Source organism: Tiliqua scincoides, chromosome 4 (genome assembly GCF_035046505.1).
Source record: "Tiliqua scincoides isolate rTilSci1 chromosome 4, rTilSci1.hap2, whole genome shotgun sequence".
Classification (NCBI taxonomy): domain Eukaryota; kingdom Metazoa; phylum Chordata; class Lepidosauria; order Squamata; family Scincidae; genus Tiliqua; species Tiliqua scincoides.
Window position 1 is genome coordinate 223,277,130 of NC_089824.1, and position 26,770 is coordinate 223,303,899.

General features: G+C 51.4%; 1 protein-coding gene across 1 annotated transcript in view; it reads left to right on the forward strand.

Moving 5' to 3' along the window:
- TGM2 (transglutaminase 2) overlaps positions 1-26,770 on the forward strand; it is a 60,776-nt gene extending 34,006 nt beyond the window's left edge. Inside the window, exons 5-13 of the mRNA XM_066626465.1 lie at positions 6,438-6,566; positions 7,026-7,203; positions 11,006-11,141; positions 14,228-14,331; positions 15,088-15,327; positions 15,687-15,956; positions 19,999-20,159; positions 21,354-21,490; positions 22,903-26,770. Coding sequence (XP_066482562.1) covers positions 6,438-6,566; positions 7,026-7,203; positions 11,006-11,141; positions 14,228-14,331; positions 15,088-15,327; positions 15,687-15,956; positions 19,999-20,159; positions 21,354-21,490; positions 22,903-23,059 — 1,512 coding nt within the window. The 3' untranslated portion in view covers positions 23,060-26,770. The remainder of the gene's footprint in view (positions 1-6,437; positions 6,567-7,025; positions 7,204-11,005; positions 11,142-14,227; positions 14,332-15,087; positions 15,328-15,686; positions 15,957-19,998; positions 20,160-21,353; positions 21,491-22,902) is intronic.

Consider the following 26,770-nt stretch of genomic DNA (forward strand, 5'->3'; position numbering starts at 1 on the left):
ACAGAAGGAAGCTTCCTTGCCCTTCACAGCCTCTCTAACTTGGCTGGTTAGCCATGCGGCACCCTCCTGGATTTAGTGGAACCCTTCTTTCTTTGCGGTATACACCTCTGCTGGGCCTCTATTACTTTTGTTTTAAGCAGCCTCCATGCACTCTGGAGAGATTGGACTCTTTTCACCCTCCCTTTCAACCTCCTTCTAACCAGCCTCCTCATTTGAGGGAAGTCCGCCCGTCTTTGAACCCCCCCAGTTATGTCACTGCTTTCAAGATTTATCTACACCACCTTTCAGCCTGAGGCAGTTCCCTGTGTAACTGTCAAACATACTCCTTATCACAGTCCACTCCAGCCAGTGGGTTTCTGCTTTTTTCACTGATTCATTGCTATGGTGATGGTGTTTATTATTGTAAATGCTTTATTGAGCCTCTCTGGATTCCACTGAAGAAAGTCAGTATAGAAATTCATGAACAAAATAAACTAACTGATCAGTCTGCCTGATCTCCTGCATGCTTACGTGGATGCAAGTCCCATTTATTTTAATGGTACTTCCTCCTTTGAAGGGGTGGCATCCAGAGTAACTCTCCCATAAACAGTGCATGTGCCATGAACACAGGCTTCCTCATTGACCTGAAGAACTGTCCTGCCCAGGCAAGGCCCTCTGTGCCAGCAGAAAGCTCCTCCTGTTCAGGGAGGGCACACCTGTTCATAGAAGCATTACTCTGGTGCAAGGGTTTCTGCCTTGGCCCCCCACATGCACTCAGCTCTGTTTGTGTAGCACCAGAAAGTTCCCTCTCTATCTCTTGGTGGTGAATGGGATCAACCCTCCTTTCAGCCTTTCTCTGTTCTGAAGACTGTCCAAGTTGCTTGTCTTTGAAATGCTCACCTTTGACTTGGATGGGAGCTGCTACTCACATTAATGAATGCTCTTGGGTAGAGAAATGTCCCTGCCCATAGAAAATCAGCATGTCCTGGAGAAGTCCAGCCTAGACCCCTCCTCCCTGATACACCTGTTTTCTAAAGCCAGGAGCATGTTTAGCTGCTCATCTGCTACTTGCGAGAAGTGGGCCAGCGAGGGCCAGGCTCCACCAAGGTCCACATAGCATTTCCCATTGCCCCCCAGGGAAAGCTGCCAGGTAGGCAGGTGGAACGCAGCCCTCTGCCCTGCTCCAGCCTCTTGTGGCAGGGGACGTGAGCTGCAAGCGCTGCAGAGAGCTGCCTGCTTTGTGGCTGACAGCTATCCCTTGCCTCCTCTGTGGGCTAGAGAGGGGAGGCCCCTCCACTGAGCTTATCCGTGGCTTCTTTGCACACCTAATCTAAGCTGCACAAACAGGCCCTGGCCAGCACTTCTCCATTTGCCTATCTCCCCCCCCCCCCCCCGCAGTAAGAGAAACAGCAAAGCCTGCTGCTGCTGCTGCTGACTCCAGGGAGGGCTGTTTTCTCCAGCAGCCCCCTGGGAAGCACTCGTTCCAGCAGCTCAGGTGACACTCATCACTCCTGCTCGGGCCAGGCCCCTCTGCCTTCCTTTGGGAGATAGCAAATGTGCTGCCAAAACTGCAGTCACCCCATCAGGACAGAATGCCTGTTTCTGCAAGCTTTGCTCCCTTCCCAGAGAGGTCTTGCCAGGGCTTTTGCTGAACTCTGGTTGATGCCTTCCCCAGCAGCCAGCAGGACTGATGCTCCAGGAAGGGACCTTCTATGACTGGCAGACCAGCCCTTGGGCCCCCTGCCTGCCTTCTTTGTCAGCCCTTGCGTGTCTGCACCAAAGTTCAGCTCAGGCTTCTCCCTGACATCCTGCTGAAGGCAGATATACAGAATGAACAAACCCCGCAGGCATGCAGGAACAAGTGCGCAGGCCCTGCTCATTCCACAAGGCCACCAGCAAGCCTCTCAGCACAGAACATTCTTCAGCTGATCCAGAGGCTTCCTCCGCAGTCCTGAGTCAGTGCTCTCCACCCCTTCCGGGCCCATGGATGACTCCGCCAGGTATTGTCCAGGTGGTTTCAGACAAAGGGCTTTCTGTTGCAGCTTCTGTGCCATCCCCACCACTTGGCAGGTTCCATCCTGCTCCAGAGAAAAAGGGGCTGTCCTCTGCACCTGAGGGCATTTGCAGGGCTGTCGAAAGTAGGAGCTCATGAGACAAACGCTCTTCCACAGTGTGGTGCTCTCGGGACTGACTGGCCCCACCTGAATTCCACCTGTGGCCCATGTTGTGGAAAAGGAGTGCAAGGATAAGAGTGAACAAAAAGCCCTCATCTTGGTGAACAGATTCACTGCAGAGGCAAGCACATGGTGCTGTGAAGTCTCAGATCTTGGGTCTGTCCTGCTGGGCAACAGTTCCCAGGGGCCTTGCCCACCCCAATCTGGAGGTGCCACCAGACTGAACTTCTGCATAGGGAGCAGGGGCTCCACACCAAGCCAACTTCCATTTCTTGCTTGAGCTGTTAGCAGCTCTTAGCCCCATGAGGGCTACATGACGCCTCCCGCTGCCAGGATAGCCAGGATAGCGCACATAGCCACCCTGGGTCCCTTTAGGGAGAAGGGCGAGATATAAATAAAGTTTATTATTATTTTATTTATTATTATATTTATTTGGATACCAGTTGCTGGAGTCAAGCAAGGGAGGAGGCACTTCCTTTCCCACCCTGACTGTGGGCTTTAGGAGAGCATCTGATTAACCAATTCGTGAAACAGGATGAACTGGATGTTGGAACAGATAGAACCAGTTTGATCTGCCCTGTAGGACTTAGGGGGAGGCAGGTACATGCCCCATACATCCATCCCCTGGAAGGGCTCAGGCTCCTCAAGGGGAGACTTAGCTATGCCATGGTGGTACATGTCTCAGTTGGACCCAGTGGCGTAGCTAGCAAGGGGTGGGGGGCGGTTCGCCCTAGGTACCAGCCGGTGAGGGGACACCACAAGTTACCAAAATCGCTAAAATCGTGGTGGTTTGCAATAATACCACCATGTTATATACCGTTGGATGTTGAATTTACAGCAGAATGCAATGAAAAATACCAGAGTGAAATATATCCATTCTATCAAAAGTTATGGCTAAAAAACCAGAAAACAAAAAATGCATGGAATCCTATGGAAAGTGAAACTGAGCCACATTGCATGTTGTACTCACAAATAGTCAAGCTTACCTTAGTCCTTCGGAAAGGGAAGGCTGAGAGGAATCCAACAACACCAGAACGGTCCTGATCCAATGAACACAGTCCCCCCAAAAACACCTGAAAAGGAAGTCCCTCCCTCCAAGCTGACAAGTGAATTGAGCCCTATGGAAAACAAAACTAAGCGTTTTCTCATGAGTAAGCAAATGTGCCTTGGCTTGTGATCAGGTCAGGCAAAGGGGAATACAAGGCCACCAGAATGGTCCCAACCTGATGGACCTGGAGCTCAGCAAATGCTCCAGAAGGTAGTTCCCCCCCCCCAATAAAAAGAATAAAATACCTGCCGCGGGTAGTGGCGGCCCAACTCCAGAGGGTCTTGGATGAAGCGGATTATCAGGATCCTTTTCAATCTGGTTTCAGACCGGGCTTTGGGACGGAAACTGCCTTGGTCGCCTTGGTGGATGACCTACGCTGGGGACTGGACAGGGGGAGTGCGTCCCTGTTGGTCCTGCTGGACCTCTCGGCGGCTTTCGATACCATCGACCATGGTATCCTTCTGGGCCGATTGGCCGAGTTGGGAGTTGGAGGCACTGTTTTGCGGTGGTTCCGCTCCTACTTGGAGGGTCGGTCCCAGATGGTGGTGCTGGGGGATGCCTGTTCGACACCCTGGCCCTTGAGGTGCGGGGTGCCGCAGGGTTCAATTCTGTCCCCCATGCTATTTAATATCTACATGAAACCGCTGGGAGAGGTCATCCGGGGGTTTGGAGTGAGGTGTCATCAATCTCTCCTTTCCTCCAGACTCCAAGGTGGCGGTTGAGGGCCTGGAGCGCTGTCTGGAAGCAGTGAGGATCTGGATGGGGGCTAACAAGCTGAAATTAAATCCGGATAAGACAGAGGCTCTCCTGGTTCGGAAATCCTCGATGCAGGTGCTGGATTATCGACTTGCTCTGAATGGGGTTGCACTCCCTCTGAAGGAGCAGGTTCGCAGCTTGGGGGTCCTCCTGGATTCGCAGCTGCTCCTGGATTCCCAGGTGGCGGCTGTGGCTAGGGGGGGCCTTTGCTCAGCTTCGGCTGGTGCGCCAGCTGCGACTGTACTTGGATCGTGCAGACCTGGCCACGGTGATCCATGCCACGGTGACATCGAGGTTAGATTACTGTAACGCGCTCTATGTGGGGCTGCCCCTGAAGACGGTTCGGAAACTACAATTAGTACAGAATGCGGCGGCCCGTGTGGTCACCGGAGCCAGGCGGTTTGACTCTGTCAGCCCGCTTCTCCGGGGGCTGCATTGGCTGCCCATTTGTTTCCGGGCCCAATTCAAGGTGCTGGTTTTGACCTTTAAAGCCCTATACTGCTCTGGGCCAGGATATCTTAGAGACCACCTACTCCCGTACAATCTGGCTCGCCATCTCAGGTCATCAGAGAAGGCCTTTTTGCAAGTGCCGCCACCCAAGGAGGTCCGGGGGGTGGCTGCAAGAAATAGGGCCTTCTCGGTAGTGGCACCAACTTTATGGAACTCCCTTCCCCTTGACTTGAGAATGGCTCCCTCTCTTGAGAGCTTTCGGTGAGGCCTGAAAACACTGTTGTTTAAACAAGCCTTCTGATTTCTGGCCTTCTTAACTTTTTATACATCTTTTAGTTTTACAGGCTTGATTCCTCGGTGATCTGCTCTTTTACTCTTTTAATCTGACTACTGTTTTTATGGCCCTGTAGTGTGTTTTTAAATGTTTTTATCTGTTTGTATTAATGTTTTTAAATTCTATTGTTTTTTAATATGTTGTTAGCCGCCCTGGGTCCCGTTAGGGAGAAGGGCGGGATAAAAATAAAGTTTTATTATTATTATTATTATTATTATTATTATTATTAAAAGAGAGGCTTGAGAGGGTAAGGGAATTTTTTTCTGTTTTAGACTTGTAAAGCCAGGTGGGTCCTGATAGTGCTATGCTTGAAATATAAGAACTTAAATTGAACTGGGCACTGGGCAGGGCTGAAAATCTCACTGATTTTTGTGGGAGGGGGCTGTTATTGCAGGCAGGCTACAGAGAAAATTCACTTGGTGGAACAGGGTGGCTTCCTCTTATCTAATTATTTGTTTTTCTTTCATTTAATTATTTCTAATTATTTATTTTAGTTTGCTTGATGTCACTTCCAGTCATGGCATTACTTGAAAAATTATGTCATATGGGGTGACTAAAATTTATGGGTCTCGGGTGTCAAATAATAATAACAATAATAATATTATCCTAGCTACATCACTGGCTGGACCCCCGCAGGCTAGATCTGCTACCACCAGAGTGGGGTTAAAGAAGCCACTCCAAGCCTTGCCTCCAGCCTAGGGTTTGTCAGCATCCCAGGCAACATTCAGGACTGGGCTTGTGGCTGAAGGAGAGAGAGTTTGTACATCAGTACATCTGCTTGTACATCAGTAACATATGCAGCACTTGTGCACACACAGAGTAGCATTTGATCCATGTGGTCTAATGAAGAGTGAGAGGTGATTAACTCTGAGCTTGTGTCTTTTACCAGGCAGGAAGTAATATTTTAAATATTTAAAATGACTTGGGGGGGGGGAACAGGACTGAGCATAAAATAAGGAAATAGAAGCAGGATGATGGGAATCCAAACTGGGTTCTAACTATACTACTCCCTGCACTAAGAAATCCAGGTGTACAGGTTGAAATGTAGAGTTGCCTCCATTGGTAGAGGGACAGTCAACCCTGCTTTTCCCAAGAGGAGCACACCCTCTCCCAGCTGACTGCCTTTATTATGGGGTGTTGGGGGTTTGGTTTTCAACTTTTCTGATTGGCTGTTCCTGAGGTGGGGAATCCCTGGGCCTTCCCCTACTGGTCAGGCAGGTGTGACCAGAGCCCAGTGGGGTGCCGGAGGGGAAGCTAATCCTTGCAACTGCCAGATAGTTATGCTGCTTTGCTGCCCCTTTTTCCGAAAGGTGTTCTTGGGCCTCCCTGAGCAGAATGCAGAGGATGTAGCAGTGGCTGAATGTGGGTGAATCTGAGCCAGGAGAGCTCCGTTTTGGACTCTGCCAAAGGCTCATCATCACATCCGTTAGCAAATTATTCGATAGGAGAGCTGCATAACTCTGTGTGGAACTCCCCTCCCCTTGAGAAATGTGATGGGGCTTATTGATGCGTTTCCAACTTTCCTTCAAGTGCTTCACGTGGTCAGAAACCTCTGAAGTCAGGTCACAGTGTTGCGCCAGGCTGTGTTTGGTGGCTTCGTTCTTGACTGCAGCTCCCAGGAAAAGGCCACACCCTCATTTTATTCCACACCCTCTAATTGAAGGTCACCCCCCCTCCTTTTCCCCCTCCCTGCTAGTTTGAAGATGGAATTGTGGACATCTGCCTCCAGCTGCTGGACAACAACCCCAAGTTCCTCCGGAACCAGGACAAGGACTGCTCCCGTCGCAACAGCCCAGTCTATGTGAGCCGGGTGGTGAGCGCCATGGTGAGTTGGGGGCAAGGTGGGGATGGGGTTGGGAACAGCACCTCTTCCAGGATCCTAAAGAGATGTTCAGTGTCTCAGTACCCCAGCAGAGAGCTCACCCCCACATGCTCATTAACACCCCCGCTTGTGAAGAAGCTGCTCTGTCCCCCAGGCCACTCATGAGCCACCCTTAAAAGGCCAATCACAGCATGCTGGGCCAAAAGCACTTCAGTGCTGGGAGACTTTTGGTGGTTAACTTTGGGCGACTGAGGAAAACTGAGCATTCTCTTCTTTGCCCACATTCATGCTGCAGTGAATTGCTAGCAGATTTCAAATCCAAGCAAGTGCTGTTGCTGGTTCCAAGGCTAAGTGCCTTAATTGCTGGTCCGTTGGTTGATTCCAAGGCTTCCAATCATTGTCGACAACCAATTGGTGTTGTTGGTTCCAAGGCTAAGCACCTTCATTTCTTCCGGGCCACAGGTGAATTGCAACGATGACCGAGGCGTCCTGATGGGGCGCTGGGACAACAACTATGATGACGGAGTGAGCCCCATGGCCTGGAACGGGAGCGTGGACATCCTCCAGAGGTGGCAGCAGTACGGGTGCCAGCCTGTCCGATACGGGCAGTGCTGGGTCTTTGCTGCTGTGGCCTGCACAGGTGAGGAGTCCACATTCCAGACATGTGTTCTGTCTCCTTGGGTTGCAGTATAACCTCCCACCTGGAATGCTGGCTGGTGACAAAGGCTCAAAGTTCACCTGAGGCAAAGCTTCACCTAAGTTCTTTTCCCTCTCACACAACACCAGAGCCAGAGGGCATCTACTAAAATTGACTGGGCAGACAAAAGAAAATACAGCATTTCTTTATGCAGCACATAATTAATCTGAAGAACTCCTTGCCACAGGATGTGGTGATCACATCTGCATTAGATGTGTTTAAAAAGTGATTGAGCAGATCTATGGAGGAAAGGTCAGTAAAAGAGGGCTTATCAAAAATAATGTATTTCCAATGCACCCCCATGGCACCTTAACGTTCACTCTGCCACAGAGATGCTTATTTCTTAAAGTAGCTGCAGCACTCGGCCAAGTTTTGCAGTTTACTTCAAATTACTTAGTCTTCCAAACATGTGAGTGAAGAAGTCAAATTATAGCTACCGCTACTTTAGCAAAGGTCCTAACATGGCAAATTAGTCTTTAACAAACCTCTTTGAAAAAAGACAGCCTCTTAGCCAACAATAGCTTTACAAGCTGCTAGCAGTTCCCTTAATTACCAGGGACTCAGCTTTAGCTATTCAACAAGGTAGCCTACCAAACATCAAGACAGAGTTCTTTCTGGCCCTGGTTCCCTTCTGCACTCACAAATAAACCAGCTAAATAGCTCAATTAGTTTTGGCCAACAGACTGAGGCAAAGAAGGAAGGCCCACAGCCAGAGAGACAGACCAGGGACAGACTACACTTGCTCCCAGTGTGGAAGGCATTGTCACTCCCGAATCGGCCTTTTCAGCCACACTAGACGCTGTTCCAGAACCAGTTTTCAGAGCGCGATACCGAAGTGTTCCGAAACAGAAGGTTGCCAACAACAATGAAGTTAGGGTTACATCTCACTTAAAAGAGAACAATAGGCATAAGAACATAAGAACAGCCCCACTGGATCAGGCCATAGGCCCGTCTAGTCCAGCTTCCTGGATCTCACAGTGGCCCACCAAATGCCCCAGGCAGCACACCTGATAACAAGAGACTTGCATCCTGGTGCCCTCCCTTGCATCTGACATAGCCCATTTCTAAAATCAGGAGGTTGCACATACACATCATGGCTTGTAACCCATAATGGATTTTTCCTCCAGAAACTTGTCCAATCCCCTTTTAAAGGCATCCAGGCCAGATGCCATCACCACATCCTGTGGCAAGGAGTTCCACAGACCAACCACATGCTGAGTAAAGAAATATTTTCTTTTGTTTGTTCTAACTCTCCCAACACTCAATTTTAGTGGATGTCCCCTGGTTCTGGTGTTATGTGAGAGCGTAAAGAGCATCTCTCTATCCATTCTGTCCATCCCCTGCATAATTTTGTATGTCTCAGTCATGTCCCCCCTCAGGCGTCTCTTTTCTAGGCTGAAGAGGCCCAAACACCATAGCTTTTCCTCATAAGGAAGGTACCCCAGCCCCGTAATCATCTTAGTCACTCACTTTTGCACCTTTTCCATTTCCACTATGTCTTTTTTGAGATGCGGCAACCAGAACTGGACACAAAAAAACCCCTCAGTGACTTAACACAGACACAATTAAAAAAATAAACCTAAAAACTCCTAAATTATACTGAACCTTATCACTTGCAGGCATAAGTTAAAAAAATATAACAGAGCATGGTCTTCACCTGTCCTCCAAAGTTTGCAGATATTTGCCACCTACGATGAGAAGACAATGCAGGGATGACCTCCCAAACACCAACATAAATCCATCTTCTAAATTCCTCTGTAGACACCAAGGATCCAATCAATAGACCAGCCCTCTGCCTCCTGACTGAATGATGTAATCCTTGGGGTCACTATAGATCACTTTTTGTTCATTAAATGGTACCTACACAGCTGCAATTCTAATAATTAAAGATAACATTCACAGCTGCAATACATTTCTAGCGTTCTAATTGTTGTTTTTTGTTGTAATTTCTGGGCCTTGGTCCCATAACTCCACTATTACGCCCTCTGCATTCCCTTAGCCAAAAGGAACACTGATAAGGGCAAAGTGCTTTTTTTTCCACAGGTCAAAATGATTTCCTAGTAACTCATACCTAACATTGCTGCCTTCTAGCAAAGGAAGCAGCCCCAGACTGCTGCAGTGGAGACCTTAGGAGCGGCGTGGAAGGCTCCATCGGGGCCCAGGAAGCAACACGCATCTCCTCTGAAATCGGAGGGGGTGTGCCCCACTTCCCCTCCACCTCTGAGGGATGGCCTCAGTGGTGGAAGAGGGGCGCCCAGGAGCGCTGTGGAGACAGTGCCCTAGAGTGGCAGCGTGCTGGGAGTTGCGATGCTGTCTCTCTAGGGCACCTCTCCCCTCTGTTGCCCTAGAGCAGGGGTCTCTAAACTTTTAGGCCAGAGGCTGCATCAGATATCTAGCGTGGTGTTGAGGGCTGGAAAAAAAAATTTAAATATAAAATTTAAATAAATAAATAGGAGATGAAACTTAGATGAGTGAATAAATGAATGAATGGGCTCATTCATTCAACCTCTCTGGCCCTCAGAACACCCTCCAGGCGCAATCAGAACACAGTTCTGGTCATGCTCAGTTGAGTGGGCCAGGGGCTTTCAGGGGACAAGAGGTTGGCCGCGGGCTGGAAAGAGGCTTGCTGCAGGCCGCATCTGGCCCCCTGGGGTTTGGAAACCCCTACCCCCTATAAAAATAATGTTCTACAGACCTTGACTATGGACCTGGGGCTCCACCAAAAATGTTTGCAATGGGGCCCTGCAGGCCAGCCCTCCCCCAGTCTGCTCCTGGTTGATTAAAGAAGGGCCCAAGGCTCAGCTCTTGATCATTCCCATTTGGCTGGAAGCAGCCAGCAGGGTTAAAAAAGAAACATCCCTTGGGGCAGTGCGGGGGGGGGGGGTTTATTTGGTCTTTTTGCTGAGCTCTCGCTGCAACCCCAAATGATGGGGACAGTGGCGTAGCTGCAAGGGGGTGGAGTACTCAGGCTGGCAGTGAGGCAGGCAAGCAGCCCCTCCCTTCAGAGCCATTCCCAGCGGGGGGAGCAAAACGGAGCCATACAGGGGAATGGCTCTGAAGGGAGGGGCTGCTTGCCCGCCCTGCCGCCAGCCTGAGTGCGCCACCCCCCCTCCAGCTATGCCACTGGATGGGGAAATGTCATGAACATAGAAGTCATACACAGTGGAGAGAATATTGTGGATGGGGGGCAGGGCTAGAGCCCAGGGGAAGAGCAGCTGCTGTGCTGCAGAAGTTCCCTCAGTTCCTGATGGCATCCCAAGGAGGGCAGAAGACACTGAGCAAGATGGACTCCACTAGCTTCCAACCTCCTATCTATTCAGGGCCACTGGGCCTCCTGCACCCAAAACTCTGAACTGTGACCTTTGCATTGCAAGGGCTTTGCCCCTTCCCCAGCCAGCCACGCTCCACACTGGTGAAACTCTTGCCTCCCCTTCAGCTGCCCTTGCTCAGCTGGAGGGAGAAGTGGGATTGCACATTTGTTGCAATGTGAGGTTGGTCGGAGTCGACGTTTCTGCAAGACTTGCTGCTGGAGGAAGACCAGATGTGGAGCTACCATTTTAATTTCCCTTCCTGTGACTGCAGCCAAACCACACCTCAGCAGCACACTGAAGGACCCTGATGCGTAGTGGGGGACGGGGTGAAGCTGGGGCAGAAGCAGCTACCTGCTGCTTTTGGAATGTCAAAGGCTGACTGTTTTGTGCCAGATGCCTGATCTGTCTTCCACCTTCCCTCCCTCCCTTCCTAGTGCTCCGGGCCCTGGGCATCCCCACTCGCGTGGTGACCAATTACAGCTCTGCCCATGATACCAACGGCAACCTGATCATAGAGCAGTACCTGGATGAGAACGGGAAACTTCAGCAGGGGAACCGTGAACTGATATGGTAAGCGGGCAGGTGCTAGTCGGGGTGGTGGTTCAGCTTCTAGGGCATTTGTGGCCCATGGGCCTGGCTGCCTGTGCCATGCTGGGGCTGGGTAGAGTCCTGGTGGGCCCGTACAAGGAGACCTGTTCCTGACCCACAAGCTCCTGGCCCAAGTCTGGCAGTGTAGCCAATTTAGGTGAGGGATCATGGCTCAGTGGTAGAGCACATGCCTTGTCTGCCCAGCTCCCAGGCTTAAAGCAGCTGGTATCTCCAGTTGCAAACGGGATCTCAGCAGCAGACCCTTCTCTACCTGTGGCTCCAAGGAAGTGGTGTAGCTGGAGGGGGGGCGGAGCAGCCAGTCCGACGGGGAGGCTCAGTGGGGCGGGCAAGCAGCCCCTCCCTTCTGAGCCATTCCCGGTGTGGGGAGCAAAATGGAGCCGTACGGAATGACTCTGAAGGGAGGGACCGCTTGCCCGCCCCGCTGAGCCTCCCCGCCAGACGGAGTGCTCCGCCCCCCTCCAGCTACGCCACCGAATCCATCCATTTCCTAATTAAGAAGACAGGCCATATATCCTGAAATCCTGCTCTCCGAACTGGCTTGATAGATGCTTCCTTCTCTTCATGTTATGCAAAGTCTAAAAGATCACACACCTGTTGGCTATAATTTTTGCAATACTGTGTGTTTAGCTGCCAGAGAAACGGGCTCATTGTCCATTGGTATATTACACTGCCAGGAAATAGGCCTCCTAATTGCACAAATACAGTCGATATTGAAAAGGCTACATCTAGGCACCTATTCAAATGAGCAGTTTCTTCCTTTAAGAAAGGAGAAGCAACACACATGTGCACATACCACCACCACCACCCCTCAGGAAAGCAGTCAGCTCCTGTAACATTTCATCTCCAGCAACTGGCGTGTGGATAAATGCCCATTTCAGAACAATGTTTAGGAGGCCAGTGTGTTTGGAAGAGAATTCTCTGTTGAGTAAGTTGGCATCAAAGAGTCAGTGTGAAAAATTCCTTCCCCTGTTTCTCTGCTATTTGTGCTGGAGGTTGTCCAGGACCTCCTTTGATCAAGCTTAGGCTGCAATTCCTTTCCAACAATCACATCAACAAATGTCTTTATCTTGCTTTGTCCAAACTTCTGATCTTTCTTATGGTTGTTAATGGTCTTTAGATAAGTAAAGAGATCTTTTCCTCAAAGTTCTTAGTCATTTAGGACAGAAACCAGCTGGAGCAGGGGCTGGCTGCCAATTCTTTTCCTTTCTTTTAATGCTTATTTAGTTTATTGTTGTGAAACAGACTTGGGCTACTTGGAAAGGAAGGATATAAGCATCTTGTAAATCAATAAATAAGTGGTTATCTTTACCAAGTTACCAACCTCCCAGATCCAGTTTCTTTCTTGGCCTCCACTGACATTTTAAGGAAAAAGTTAACTTTGCTGCTGACAGGTCTTAGTACCAGTTAAAATATGTTTGTGAAGTATGTGGTTTTAATACAGTTCAGTAAAGACAATAAGAAATCTGCTGTAATTCTGTGTGAAAGTGTTCACTTAGATTCTGAGATGCTCTGCGGACTGCACATAACTCTTCTGTCGAAACAGAGACAAAACAAGCCTTCTGCGTTCTCGGCCTTTTTAACATCTTTTTAACATATTTTATATTTTTTACAGACCTGATTCTTTTATGATTTGCTGCTGCTCTATGCTCTTTTTACCAGACTATTTTTTATCTGACTGCTGTTTTTATGATATGTTAATATGTTTTTATTTGTTTTAAATTATGTTTTTAATCTGTTTTAACCTGTTGTAAGCCGCCTTGAGTCCCTTCAGGGAGAAAGGCGGGTTAAAAATAAAGTTATTATTATTATTATTATTATTATTATTATTATTATTATTAAAAGTCCCTAGTGCAGTGTTTCTCAAACTGTGGGTCGCGAACCACTAGGTGGGTCACGAGCCAATTTCAGGTAGGTCCCCATTCATTCCAATATTTTATTTTTGATATATTAGACTTGACGCTACCATGGTATGTGACTGCATTTGGGGAAATGTTACAGACCTGTACTTTTAACAATGTATATTCTTTTAACAGTGACAGTAAATGGGACTTACTCCTAGGTAACTAAGGGTAGGATTGCAGCCTAGGATTGTTAAAAATTTTCCTACTTGATGATGTCACTTCTGGCCATGACATCACTTCCGGTGGGTCCTGACAGACTCTCATTCTCAAAAGTGGGTCCCAGTGCTAATTGTGTGAGAATCACTGCCCTAGTGGTTAAAAAGAGATATATTCAATGCATCAGATAGAAGTATTGAAAAATCATGGAGATACAAACCTGGGCATCAACTTCAGTGCCCAGCAGAGTAATTGGGACTCTGCCTGCACTGTGATGGTTGCAGCTGGAGCACATGAACACATGATCTGCCTTACATCAGCTCAGTCTGCCCATTGGCCCAGCTAGCTGAGGGTTTGGAGTCTGGGACCATCTGAATACACAGGAGCATGTGCTGTACCACTCAGCTATGGCCTCTTCCTTACATATGAGAGACATGCACAACTGCCTAAGCCCCATAAGAAACAGGGAACTGGAGAAACTTGGGAGGTGCGCTGAACCTCTGTGAAACTCACAGAACAGACACTTTGCGAGGAGCAACACCCCTGGGCCCTGTATGACCACTTGCATATCTTCGTTCTGGGGTCCTCTGAGTGGTTTCTGGGATGACCTGTGGAGACTTGTGACCTCTTGAAGCGGCAGGTAGTGAAGGTGACTGGGCCAAGCACTCAGGGTGGGAATGGCTGCATTTGGGACTTCAGGCATCTCACGTTTAGCCAGCTCTGCAATTATCAATTTCCTCACTGAACTGCTCTGCTTTTGAAGTCAGTGATGGGACCAGAGTCGTCTGCAGTCAGGCCTTCCTTGCTGCCTTCTGCACTGAGTGTGTTCTGGCATCTGTCAGAAAGCCCCTAGAGAGCATCCCTTGGGGAGAAACTGGATCCTTGGAAGCTGGCCAAGCAGCTCTTATCAGGTAGTTGGAAGCTCTGGGCCTTCCCACTGACTCACTCCTCTCCTTTCTCCCGCTTTCCTCCCTTCCGTGACTTCCACAGGAATTACCACTGCTGGGTGGAATGCTGGATGAGCCGCCCAGATCTCCCGGCTGGTTATGACGGCTGGCAGGTCCTGGACCCCACTCCGCAGGAGAAAAGCGAAGGTAATGCAAGCCCACTCTCCCAGCAGTCTGTGCTTGGCTTCTTAGGGTCAGGAGCACAAGGTGCGTGGGAGCGGGGGGGGGCATCTTCGTGGCCTGAACTGAGCAGGCTCCCCGATCCAAGAAGGGCAAGAATGCACCAGGGCCCATGGCATTGTCTAGTCTGACCGACGGCAGTCCTCTGATCCCTGGAGGTACCCATGCTGACTTTCCAAGCACATGGACTTATTAGAGAGAACACTCCATGGGCCAATCATTGGGCCGACAAGGGACACAGGGCACCTATTGCACTGGACCTCCCACGTAGCTGCACCTATCCACACACATGCACTTCATGCCCTTCACAACACCCTTGGCACTCGCTGTCAATGTGCAGCCCCCCCTCCCTTTGCCATGTCCACCATATAGTATGGCAGCAGAGAACAGGGGCTCGTGGTCACTCATGAACACCCCACTCTGAAGGCCAAGAGTGACGGGCTAGTGGACCTTGGCTCTGGGCCATTTGTCCTCCTTGATGGAAAGCAGACAGAATGCCTCAAATCTCCACCACCAGGCAATTCATAGGAAGACAGGAGGCTCCTTATGCTGAGTGAGACCGTGAGGAGTCCACGTACCTCAGACTTGGCAACAGTGCCTAGCCTCAGCTCTCCAGAGTATCAGACCAGGGTTTTCTCTGCCCTACCTGGAGATGCTGCCAGGGGGGGAGCCTGCAGTACTTGTTGTACGTTTCACGTGCTGACTGCGCCTGTCTCTGCCTAGGGGTTTACTGCTGTGGGCCTTCTCCAGTCAAAGCCATCAAGCAGGGAGACCTGAAGCTGAAGTATGACGTCCGGTTCGTCTTTGCCGAGGTCAATGCGGACGTGGCTTACCTGATGCTCCAGAGCGACATGTCCCGGAAGAAGACTGTGTACTCCACTGTGGTGGGCAAGAACATCAGCACCAAGAGCGTGGGCAGGGATGCCAAGGAAGACATCACCCACAACTACAAGTACCGTGAAGGTAGAGAGCGCTTCTTGAGGCAGGACCTTGAAAGAGTCAGGGAGTTTCTGTGCTCAGCGCATGAGAGCCATGGTCTGAACATGAAGGGAGGGGGAGGATTCCCACCAATGTGCATTTCCCCCATTGCTATATTCTCATTCTACGGAAAAGAGTGCTTGGGTGCATGTGCAGAGTTAAGCACTGGGACAGCTATGCCATCACTGATAAAAGAACTTACCTGGCCCAGAGGCAGGCACCTGGTGACAAAGATGCAGTAGACAAAGTGGGCGTCAGGCCTCTTGATGTGCTCTGGTCGCCACCTGGCACATTGATCATTCTGAGCAGGTGTGACAGTAGCTGTTGTGCTCCTCTCTTTGCAGACTCTGAGGAGGAGAGGGAGGTGTTTGCAAAGGCCAAACACCAGAAGACCTACCCACCCACCGAGGAGGGCCTGAAAGTCAAGATCAAAGTCTCTGAAGGCATGAACAACGGGTGCGACTTTGATGTCTTTGCCGTCCTCAACAACAACACAGACACTGAGCGGCTCTGCCGGCTGATGTTCGGTGCCCGCACAGCCAGCTACAATGGGACGCTGGGGCCAGAGTGTGGCAGCAAGGACCTGCTCAACGTTGCCCTGAAGCCCTATGCTGGTAAGGAAGGAGACCAGGAGGCTCCTCTTCTTCCCCACCCTTCCCTTTGCCCAGCCAATCTTAGTCTCGCGGCAGGATCGTTTTCTCCTGACGGTTCCACCTTCTCAGCAGCCCAGTCCTATGGTTTTCCCCACCAAAGCATGTAGCTGGACCAAAACTTGCTCCCCCGCACACTTTGGGGGGAGGTTGATCAGGAGACTTGAGAGAGGTAAGACCCTCCCCTTAAGACTCCTGATCACCAATGGTGCAGATTTGAGGGGACAAAGGGGGGGGTTGCAGCTTGCTCTGGATAGCATCCGGCGCATGTTGCCTGCACTGGATGCCACCCCTCCTGCCTCCAGATGCCTCCCGTTCTCCCCCCTGCCCCATTACACCCCCTTCTTCCTCCCACTGTGCACTGGGCCTCAGTGGCCTCTCCAGTGGCAGTGCAGGGGCTGCTGTGCCAGCTTCCAGACCACCATTTGTGGTGCTTCCGATCGTCATTGATGGCAGTGACACTCAAAGACAGGGCTGGGCTGGGACTGGGCCACGTCTCCAGGTGGGGCATGGACCTTGCAGAGATACCATCCAAATTTCAGAGCTGATGGAAGTGATACCGGGTGAACTTCCAGACCTTGATGTTTTGGTCAAGAAAACCAGGGTGAGGGGAAGGAAGGAGCCGCTGAGAAGGGATCCCCTAAGAGTATCTGGAGAAAGCTGGAAGACGGGAGAAGGAACTTGCCCCCTCAGTTTGCCTGCAGGGAGGGCCCCCAGTCTGGTTCCTGGCAGCATTTCCAGTTGCAAGGATCTTGGGCAGGACAGCGGTGCCTGACCTTGCCTGCCTGAGACTGGGGTAGCTGCAGCAAGTCAGTGCAGGAAAGACTGGCTAGCTGGGCCAATGATCTGGCAGCACAGAAGGAAGCTTTGCGTGCTGATGTGGTCCATGTGGCAGTACTTAGGCTGAGTGTATTCCTCGATGGCCTGATCAGTCTGCAAAGCTGTCTTTTCCCTTTTTCCAGCATGCAGCAGATCAGCCCTTATGGCCAGCTTGAAAATGTCTGTGCAGTGCCTACCAGGAGGTGTGTGTGTGGGGGGGGGGGATTCCAATCCTTTCCCCAATACGAGCAAATGCAGAAGGAACCATGCAAAACACTCCAAGGCCTTCACACGTACTTGAAACGTCTTTGTCTCTCAGACTCCGTCTCCCCCTGGGACAGAACTGGGTCACCCAGTGGTGCAGTTGGGTCCTGGTTTCAGATGTTCTGCTAGAAAAGCACAGATGAGGGATGCTGAAGTATAATCTGAAAGGACTGAGTGGACTGTGCATGTAGATCCTCAAGGGACAAAGAAGTGGAGTTTGGACAGCCCAGGCAGCCCTCGCAGACCCTGTCCCAGCATGCAGAGTGCTCACCTGCACATGGCTTGTGGCGCATGTATCTAAGCCTGGCTCCTCCTTTTCTGCAGAGAGACCCCTGGGCTGGCAACCTGACAGATAAGAACACAGGCCTGAATTCACACCCCGTTCAGTGCAGTGCAGGCATTTCTGGGCAGGCCTTTTCCTGTCCTGTTATCTGCTTCCTTACCTGGCACCAGAAACAATAGGCTTGCTTTGTGCAGTCAGTGGCCTGCAGTTCCGTACTGCCTGAGGCAAAGCCACAGGGCAAAGCAGTCCTTCCTGCCTGCCTTGGAGGAGGAGATGAGGGCTCAGGCAAGACACTGTTCCCTGCCCAGGTGCAGAGGTGCTGCTGTCTGCCCTGGCTTGTCACTCCTCCTCCACAGGGATAAGAACAAAGGCTCCCTGTGCTCCTGCCCAGGCCCTGAGCTGAGCAGCCAGGGGCACAAGATGCTCCAGGTGTGTCCCAGCTAAAACAAGTCCTGTTGCACCACCACACTGCACATGGGGAGGGAGGACAGCCACTGGCATGGCAAGGGCGGCAGGGCACTAAGTTTGGCAGGGAACAAGCGGCTCCTCCCCTCCCCTTGGGAGCCATTTGGGCAGGGGGAGGCAAATGGCTCCCAAGGGGAGGGGAGGAGCTGCTTGCACGCTGCAGGAAGGCCCCCTGCCAAACTTAGTGCTCCGCCCCCCCCCCAGCTACACTAATGAGGACAGCCCCCACTGGTGCTGGTCCAGATTGAAACCACAGATTGAAACACCCTGTAGTTTGGGGCTGTGTAGGAAACACTGAAACCAGCTGACTTGCTCCCTGGAATTGGAGGAGCCTGGCTATGCCCACAACTTTGCTCAGAGGGAAGCAATGAATTCATCTGGTGTGCTTCCGGGCACAAGGAGGGGCTGGTCTGGTGGCTGCTTCATGCCTCCCAGCTGGGTGCAAAACACCCTCAGTCTGAACCAGAAGTGAACGCAAAACCAGAAATGAAGCGGCTTACTAAAGTTGGTTTGCTCTCAGCCCCCAAACCTTCTTTTCTTTATTCTGGTGGGTGATCCACTGTCACCTACATTAACATATAGCCACAGAGGCACCTGAAATGCATACAGAGGTGCTCAGGAATACCACAATGTTGTGAATGTCAGGACAAGCAGCAGGCAGGGGGGCCCAAATGCAACCAGGGGAGAGGCACGGGTAGTAGAAGAACCTCTGTGCCCTCTGTGCTAGTCTGCTGGGAAAGAGTCAGAGGGGTTTTGTGATGCTCACATTGGCCTGCACTCTACAGCTGCTATTTGTTTGTTTTGAAATTGTGTACCCCGCCCTTCTAGGAGTCAGAGTTCTTTGCAACAGAAATGATTAAAACATAAAAATCAGTATACTAAAAACACATGGCAGCAGAACATATCGAACAGAGCATCACAGAAGATCCCCAAAGGCCGACTGGAAAAACCTCTGGGCAGTAGCTTAGCTAGACGGGGTGCAAAGCGCTAAGTTTTGCAGGTGCCTGAACATGTCACGCAAGGGGCCCCTCGTGCGGTGCTTTCCAGACACCTGCAAAACTTGGGATTTTGCAGCCCATCTAGCTATGCTGCTGCCTCTGGGAGACTGGCAAGGAGGGGCCAGCTCTAGGCTGGGACTACCACTAACAGCGCCTCTCAAAGGCCACCAGCAGTGGCGTTTCAGAAGAGGAGAAACTCACAAGATCTCACAGGCTGGGCCGACTTTCAACCCTGTCAATGTGTCAGGCATTTGGTTCTGTTCAAGAATTCCGTTTGAGGTGCCTGTTTAAACCGAAGAAGTGAACACATGCAACTAAAAGATAACAAACAAGTGCGCGCTCTCGCTCTCTCTCTCTCTCTGTCTGCATGTAGAAGAGTGCTGCTTTCTACAGCTGGGAACAAATCCAAGCCACTTTGAGCTCACATTGTTGCACGTCCCTGTTGCTGAGCTATTTCTGACTTCCCGCTCTCGTTTTCATTGCACTACCTTTTACAGGAGCGACCTTCACTTGACCTGCCAGCACTAAGTGCATTTTTCATTTGAAAAGCCCCTCTGCCATTAGGCAGAATTTGGAAACATTGTACAGCTCAAGGTCAAGACCCCCAAGGAAACACAGCACATTTGGGGAAGCTGCTGGATGCCTGGCCCTCTGGGACAATGCAGTTTTTGAGTTCTTGCCCCACAGCTGTTATGACTTAAGTGCGCCCAGATGTCAGTTGCACTTGAGACCAAACTAGGCATGAGAGATGTACGACTGCTCTCCAGAAGAGCAGCCCCATATCTGGGCACAATGGAAACCATAAGGCTGAAAGTATTATGTCACATGACTTATCTTATTGGGTGTTTCTAGGGAATGCAGGAAGGAGACGCATGGATCTGGTATTCTCCACAGCAGCAATGCATCCTGTTTAACGCCTAGTCTTGGGAACAGGATGGTTTGAAGGATATAGTACATAGCTTAAAATGCTTTCTTCCTGTTATGGTTTCAAGGCTGGATAATCTGTCCAATTTCCCTTCCCCCCTTCACAGTGCCACATTGGATATGTGCAAAGCCTGCCATCCAGTTGCATCTTTTGAAAAGAATGCACCTTTTCTGCTCTTGGAGGTCATGCTGTGTGGCGTGGCATTCCCTAGAAGCACACCTAACATTGTTTTTCTTCTGATTCCCTACCCAGAGAGGACTGTCCCCCTGCGCATCCTGTATGAGAAGTATGGCACCTGCCTGATGCAGGACAACATGATTAAAGTGATGGCTCTCCTCACGGATTACGAGTCCAAAGAGATGGTCCTCAGCGAGAGAAACATCTACGTGAAAAACCCGGACATCAAAATCAGGGTAAGGCCCCTTTAGACCATCTCTGCCTGGCACAGAGCTGCCGGGAAGCTGGAAGCGTGGTCGGTTCAGGGAGTGAGGTCGCCAGGCTGATGCAAGTCCCCATTCCTGTGCCTTGGCAGTGCAACCTCCACAGAGTCTGACTGACATTGGCATTCGGCAAAGCACCAATCTCAGCAGCTCCTTCCCTGGGATGCTGTCTTTGGCAAATTGGGCTGAACCCTTGCAACCTCCTCTGGTGCTCTAGACAGTCCATCCTGCCTGTCCCCACAGTTGCCCTCAGGACACTCGGGGCTGTGGCTCCCAGGCCGCTCCAGAGCACAGAGGGGGTGAGTGGCCCCTCCTGTCCTCCGCTGGATCCGTGGCTCTCCAACCCTGCTCAGTATTCTGCCCCCCTGCTGTGCTCATGAGAAGTCCTTGCTCTGCACTAGAGAGAATTTTGCGGCCCCAAAGCAGGCATGTCCTGCCCTCCTCCCCACCTGGCAACCTCAGGTGACATCATCTCTGAGCTCTGCAAAAGGCAGGTTTTTCCAGGGCCTGAGGGAGGGTGGCCATTGCAGCTGCTCATGGGAGGGACACACACAGCACCTCCCAGGGAGAGGCAATTAATGGTCCAGTCCTACTGATGGGCTCCACTGGCCAGAACTAGCATTCCGATGACAGAACCCACTTTCTGGCTGCCGTAAAAGATGATCTGGAAGCGCGTGTAGCTGCTGCTTCCCGATCACCACTGGAGAGGCTGCAGGAGTCCAGCATGTCATGGTGGCCAGAGGAATAGCCGCTGACAGTGGCAAGCTGGTGGCAGGAGTGGAACGGGGTGGGGGAGAGCAGAGCAGGACTAAATGGGGGGAGGGTTGGAGGTGGAATGGGGGGGCACCTGGTGCAGGCATCTTCCACTGGATGATATCCCCTTCCTCACCTCCTGACACCCCCCCCCCATCCTCTCCTCAGACCTGTGCCAATTAAAGAGCTGGCACAGGTCCAAGGAGACCCACTGGTGATGGGGAGGGGAGGGAAAATACTTTCCCTTTCCCCTCCCAGGCCTCCCCCCCCCCGCTGCAGCAGGCAGCACAGCCAGTTTGGGTGCTTCTGCATGCCACAGTGGGGGAATGTGTAGGATTGGGCTGCAAGACGGGCATCTGGCAATGTCCTGGTGAGTGTCAGCAGGGCAACCCTTCTCTTCCTGTTTAAACGCAGGTCTTGGGAGAACCGGCTCAGAAGCGCAAACTGGTGGCGGAGCTCTCGCTGACCAATCCCCTCCCCAGCCCCCTGAGCGGCTGTGTCTTCACGATGGAAGGTGCTGGTCTCACAGCCGGGCAGCAGATCAAGGAACTGTAGGTGTTACTCTGAGGGCAGAGGGAGGGCATTTGTATATACTAAAGTGCTGCACAGGTCTGCTGCACACATGATGTAGGCTCTGGGTAAAATAATCATCCACATCAGCAAACCATGTGTGCCTCCTCATGTATAACATCACCAACCACATACGTCAATCCATTCAAGTGTAGGCTTCCACCTCCCACCTCTAAGGGATCACAACTCTGGACTACCTTACAAGCTTGCAGCAAGAATGACCCTCCAGTGCCACTAAGTTGCACAGTGAACTTGCCGTGCAAGCCTTCTTAGCTAACTGCCTTCTGATCAGAGGAAAGCTCTTCTCCCCCCAATCGGGGGAACCATCCTTCCTATCTGCTGAGAGGCAGTTGTGCACAGCAGTCACTGGCTTGGAACCGCTGAGCTAATTCCCCAACCACCCCTTCCCCAAGCAGTGTTCCAACATTTGAAAATTGATTATTTTTTTTAAAAGGAGACAGAAATATACATGCAATTATGGCCCAGTGCATAATTATGTTTGACAGCCCTGGTCTAGTAAATGCATCAAATGAATTGGGAGACAAAAGTGTCCCTGTGCCCTCCCAGAGGCCCCACTAATCTGCCCCCTGCAACCCACATATACAGGCAAGAAAATTTAGAGTCACTGCATTACTCCAGATTTTCAAAGTAACTGTGGATCTTGCAGCAAGCAAGCCACTGCCCACCTCCAGCACCTGGAGCTGGAGCAGGTCAGTTCCCCAGACCCCAGCATTCTGCTGCTGTGTGTCTTCCAAGCACCATCTCAACCATCTGTGGTTTTTGAGGTCCACTGAGCATGCTCAGTGTGCATCAGGCTGTTTGGGGCTCTTTTAGTATATAAACTGAGATACTCCTGAATGCATAAGAAGCTCACCCTTGATGTGGAACCCACAGTCTTGACTGTGGTGTTTCCCTTTTATGCAGAGGCCCCCATTTGAGCAGCTGCAAGAGCTGCTGGGAGCAGGCCAGCAGGAGGGGGGGGGGCCTTCCTGGAAACGTCAAGCAGGCCACTGTTGCACTCTTGAACATGCTTGGCCTGAGGCAGCAAGGCCACGGCTCTGCTCTTGCCCGTCTTACTGGAGAGAGACGCACTTTGCAGGCAGGCACTTTCTGGGCAGGGAAGGGAAGGCTTATAGGAAAGGAGTTCTCGCCACTTGACTGCCATGAGCTTTTCGATGGACCCCAAGTGGGAGAGTCTGTAGTTGAAAATGTAAAATGGGATTTCTTTCCTTCGTATTATTTATTGTGGAATGAAACTTTTTAAATAAGAATCTCTATTTCCCAACTGGGAGAGTCCCAGGAGTGGGGGGAGGAAGGGGCTGCTCACCAGCCTGAGAATGGAGGCTGCCCAGAGAGTGGAGCTGCTGACCCCCTTCTCTGCTTCCTCCCGCAGGGACTGCCCCATCGGCCCAGGCGAGGAAGCGAAGGTGCGGGTGGACTTTGTGCCTCAGCAGTCGGGTCTCCGGAAGCTGGTGGCCGACTTCGAGAGTGACAAGCTGAAGGGGGTGAAGGGCTCCCGAAATGTCATCATTGCCCCCCTGCCCAAGTGAAGCCTCGTGTCAAAGGGAGGGGGCTGGCCCTGCCCACAGCCATTGCGATGAGCCTCCTGTTTGGAAAGACAGACAGCCACTCCTAGGGGTAGGAGAAGCCATGAAGCAGACCCCACCCAGCCCCTCACAATCTGGCCACATTGGAAGCTATCAAGTCCCTCCCCCATCCATGCGCTTTTCTTGAATCTATTGGGAACAGAAAACTGCTGCTGCATTTGATCAAGTGGGTGGTGCTCTCACCACGTCTCTGTCCGTGACCTGGTCTGCACAGGCAGTAGAAGTGAGGTGGGTCTCATTGAAGCCTCACTTCAAGCACTGGGGGGACATCAGAATCACGTTTCTGAATGTTTCCCACATAAAAAAAATGTCCTGAGTGCAAGGACAACTAGCCCAGGAGGGAGAAAAGTTCCAGCCCCTCCCCCACTCTGCACTCTGTTGTGCTTGGCCCTTGTGTAAATTGTTCTTTTTTTTTTAACTCTAAGAAGCATTCAAAAACAGGAACTCCTTCCCACAGCAAAAAGCAGAGCAGTTCTTTCTGCTGCCTGCTGCGTCTGCACCTGGGGACGGGCCATGGGAGCGCCAATTCCTCAAAGTCATCATTCAAAACAGGTGGACCTGAATGCTGAGCTTTCCATGTCAGGGACCTGTGGTGGGTGGGGAGGCAAGTGAGGCAGAGCCTCCCCTCTGTAGTCCCCTCTAGGGGAGAGCACCAGGATGACGTCTCTTGTTATCTGGTGTGCTCCCTGGGGCATTTGGTGGGCCGCTGTGAGATACAGGAAGCTGGACTAGATGGGCCTATGGCCTGATCCAGTGGGGCTGTTCTTATGTTCTTATGTTCTTATGTTCTTAGTCCTTCAAAAAGTGCCACCTCCATGTGAGGTGCCTAAGCACCCATCACCCATGGGCAGAGAGTCCCTGTTTCCACACACCTCACATCCCTGTTTCGTGGCCTGACTCAAATGATGTGGCCCCCTCCTAGAAGATGCCCGAAACACTTCCATGGGGAGGGGGAGCAGTGTCTGGAATGTTGCTTACCGTGTGACCTTATAGAAGAATCCAGGCAGCAGCAGCACTAATGGCCAGGAGGAACATACGGCACAGAAATGGAGGCTCTTCCTCTGCCTGATTTGGTCCTTGTGGAAAGTGGCTTTGAAACATCCTTGTCGCGGTGGGGAATGTCACCAGCTGGAAGAGGTTTGGGCAACCTCCACCTGAGGGCTGTAACCTTTGAACTGGCTGAAAGCATCCCCACACCTCCTTACTGTCTACTGTGTTTAAAACACAATTTGTAGTCATGCTGTCGGGCCAACCTCAAGTGAAGGGCCATTTCTGATTCCAAACCTACCTAGCCTCCCCCCCAAGTGCACAACCAGGGTCTTATTTGAGGGTGCTCCCCATCCCAGGTTTCCCAGACACTGCAGTTCTCCAGAATTCCTGGGATCTCTTTCTACCCACATCTTTGTGTAGTTGAGGCTTCCCTCTCTAGGAACCCTTAGCGAGGAGGGGATGAAGAGGTCACAGATGGAGCTCTCTGGTTCCCCATTACATGGTGCTAGACAGAACCATGACAATCCAGCCAGTCTTCTGAAGGTGAAGTGCATAAAAAAGTCTTCAATCTAGTCACCTGGCTTCAGGGACGTGCGATGGGTGGGGAGGCAGGTAGAGCCCCCCACTGGAGTCCTTTGAAAAGTGTCACCGCCATGTGAGGCACCCAAGCACCTCACACGGCGGTGGTGCTTTCTGAAGGACTACAGAGGGGAGGCTTTGCCTCACCTGCCTCTCCACCCACCACATGTCCCTACCTGGCTCCAGTCTTTATAAAGAACCTAAAACGAGCTCAAGAGCAAAGCAGAAAGAAAAAGAGCTCCCAATTAAGAGAAAGCTGGAAAAAAGATGAGCTCAGCATTCCCTAAATTGGTTCAAAAAGTCTTTTTTTTTTTTTTTTTTTTTGCTTCCAAATAATGGACGCATCCTGCAGCTTGAGCCTCTGTGTGCCAGCATTGTAATTGCTTTTGCTTTCGCTTAAAAACTGTGACAAGCAGAATGTTTGTGTGCAAATCACAGCCAGGGAAGCGTCTCTACAGTGCCAGCTGCGCACCCTTCTCTCCAGCAACCAGCTGAGAAACCAACCTGGCAAACCAGAAGGCACAGCAGGACGACTCCAGAAACGTGGAGGGCTGTGGCTGTGGAGCAGCCCAGGCAAGAAAGTGGCTCTCTGTCCCCCTCCAGTGACACTGCCAGGAAGAGACTTCTCCCAGGGCTCTGGTCACGGAGATGCTGTTGCTAAATGTCTTCACAGACTGAAGTTCATGTGCCTTCTGTGGCTTTCTGACGGGCTGCATCTCCTCAGAGGAAGCTTTTTCGGAGGCGGGGAAAGGGCAAGACCCAGGGGAAGCAAGAGGCAGAGATGGAGCCCCAGAACTGAGGAACTGAGAAGGCCAAAGCAATGGGAAGTGGAGGGGCTGCCCTGCCCTTCTCCCCTTCAGGCCGCCTGCCTGAAGGAAGAGTTGTCCAGCCCACACAGCCCAATCTGATGGGCCGTGGATGACAGTCCGAGCAGCACACTCTGGGAAAAGGCCCAGTGATGGCACAAATGTGCTGCTGCAGGGCCAGTGGCTGACTGAGAAGCTGGGGGGGGGTGTGCCATGGGCAGGGAGGGGGAGCTCAGGGAGAGTTTTGGGGTGGGGAGGGTGGAGAGCAGATTGCAGCAGCACCAGCAGGCACTTGGATCCTATCCCCTCTAACTGAACCTGTCCTGCCCTTTTTCTCTCCTTGCATTTATGCCAGCTCTGTGGCTGGTGTGGGTTCGAGGAAACCAACAGGCCAGTGTTCTCAGACTAACCATGGTCATGGCGTCCGTCTTTCAGCTGATTTCTCACAGGATCCAGGGTGGTGATGCCAGGAGAGCTGGGAAGAGGCCATCAGGGACATTCTGCGATGCCTGTGTGATGCTCTCAGGTGCTGTGGTGTGCGGTTTGGGACCCACTGCCACAGGCCACCAGGAGGCCACCGTGGAGGCAAATAGAAAATCTTTTTGCTTCTCTCTGGCAGGCCTCCTGATGCCCCCTCCCATCAACCACTGGGTACAGTACATACCCTGTTGGCGCAGCTGCATCATCATCAGTGGTGGGGGGTCGGGTTGGGCCATCACTGACACCCCGCCAGGACCAGCTTGCTGTTCCCTTAGAGGAGTGGGCACGTTCTGGTGCTCTCTGGCAGTGCTACTGCAGCCTCACCTCCCTCTTCATTTGGGGGCAGTGCAAGGGGTTGGACTGCTGCAGTGAACCCCCAGGGAACTTCACCTCTCGCCTGGTAGAACAAAATCACCCTCTACTGACCTGAGCCACAAAGCTCATCCAGGGCTTTTCAGATAGTCAGCCTTTCCAAAGCCAGAGGTTGCCATTGATTCCTTGCAGAGAAATCCTGGGCACTTCCTGTTGTGCACCATTAAGGATGTTCTAAAAACCTTTTTTTTCCAGCTGACCTGGGAGACAAAAGTGCTGACTGTGAGCAGTGTAGAGCTATCTGTACGTATCTTTAGCCCATTATATATTATAGACCCTGGAATGGCTGGCAAGGGTGCTTCTCTTGACTTCCTAACCATGTCTGACCAATGACCTTTGCAAATCCTGTTCCTGGAGGCAGATCTTACCCTCAAGGGAACAATGAACTATGCAATCACTGAATAAAGAGTCTATTTTTCACCTTCAA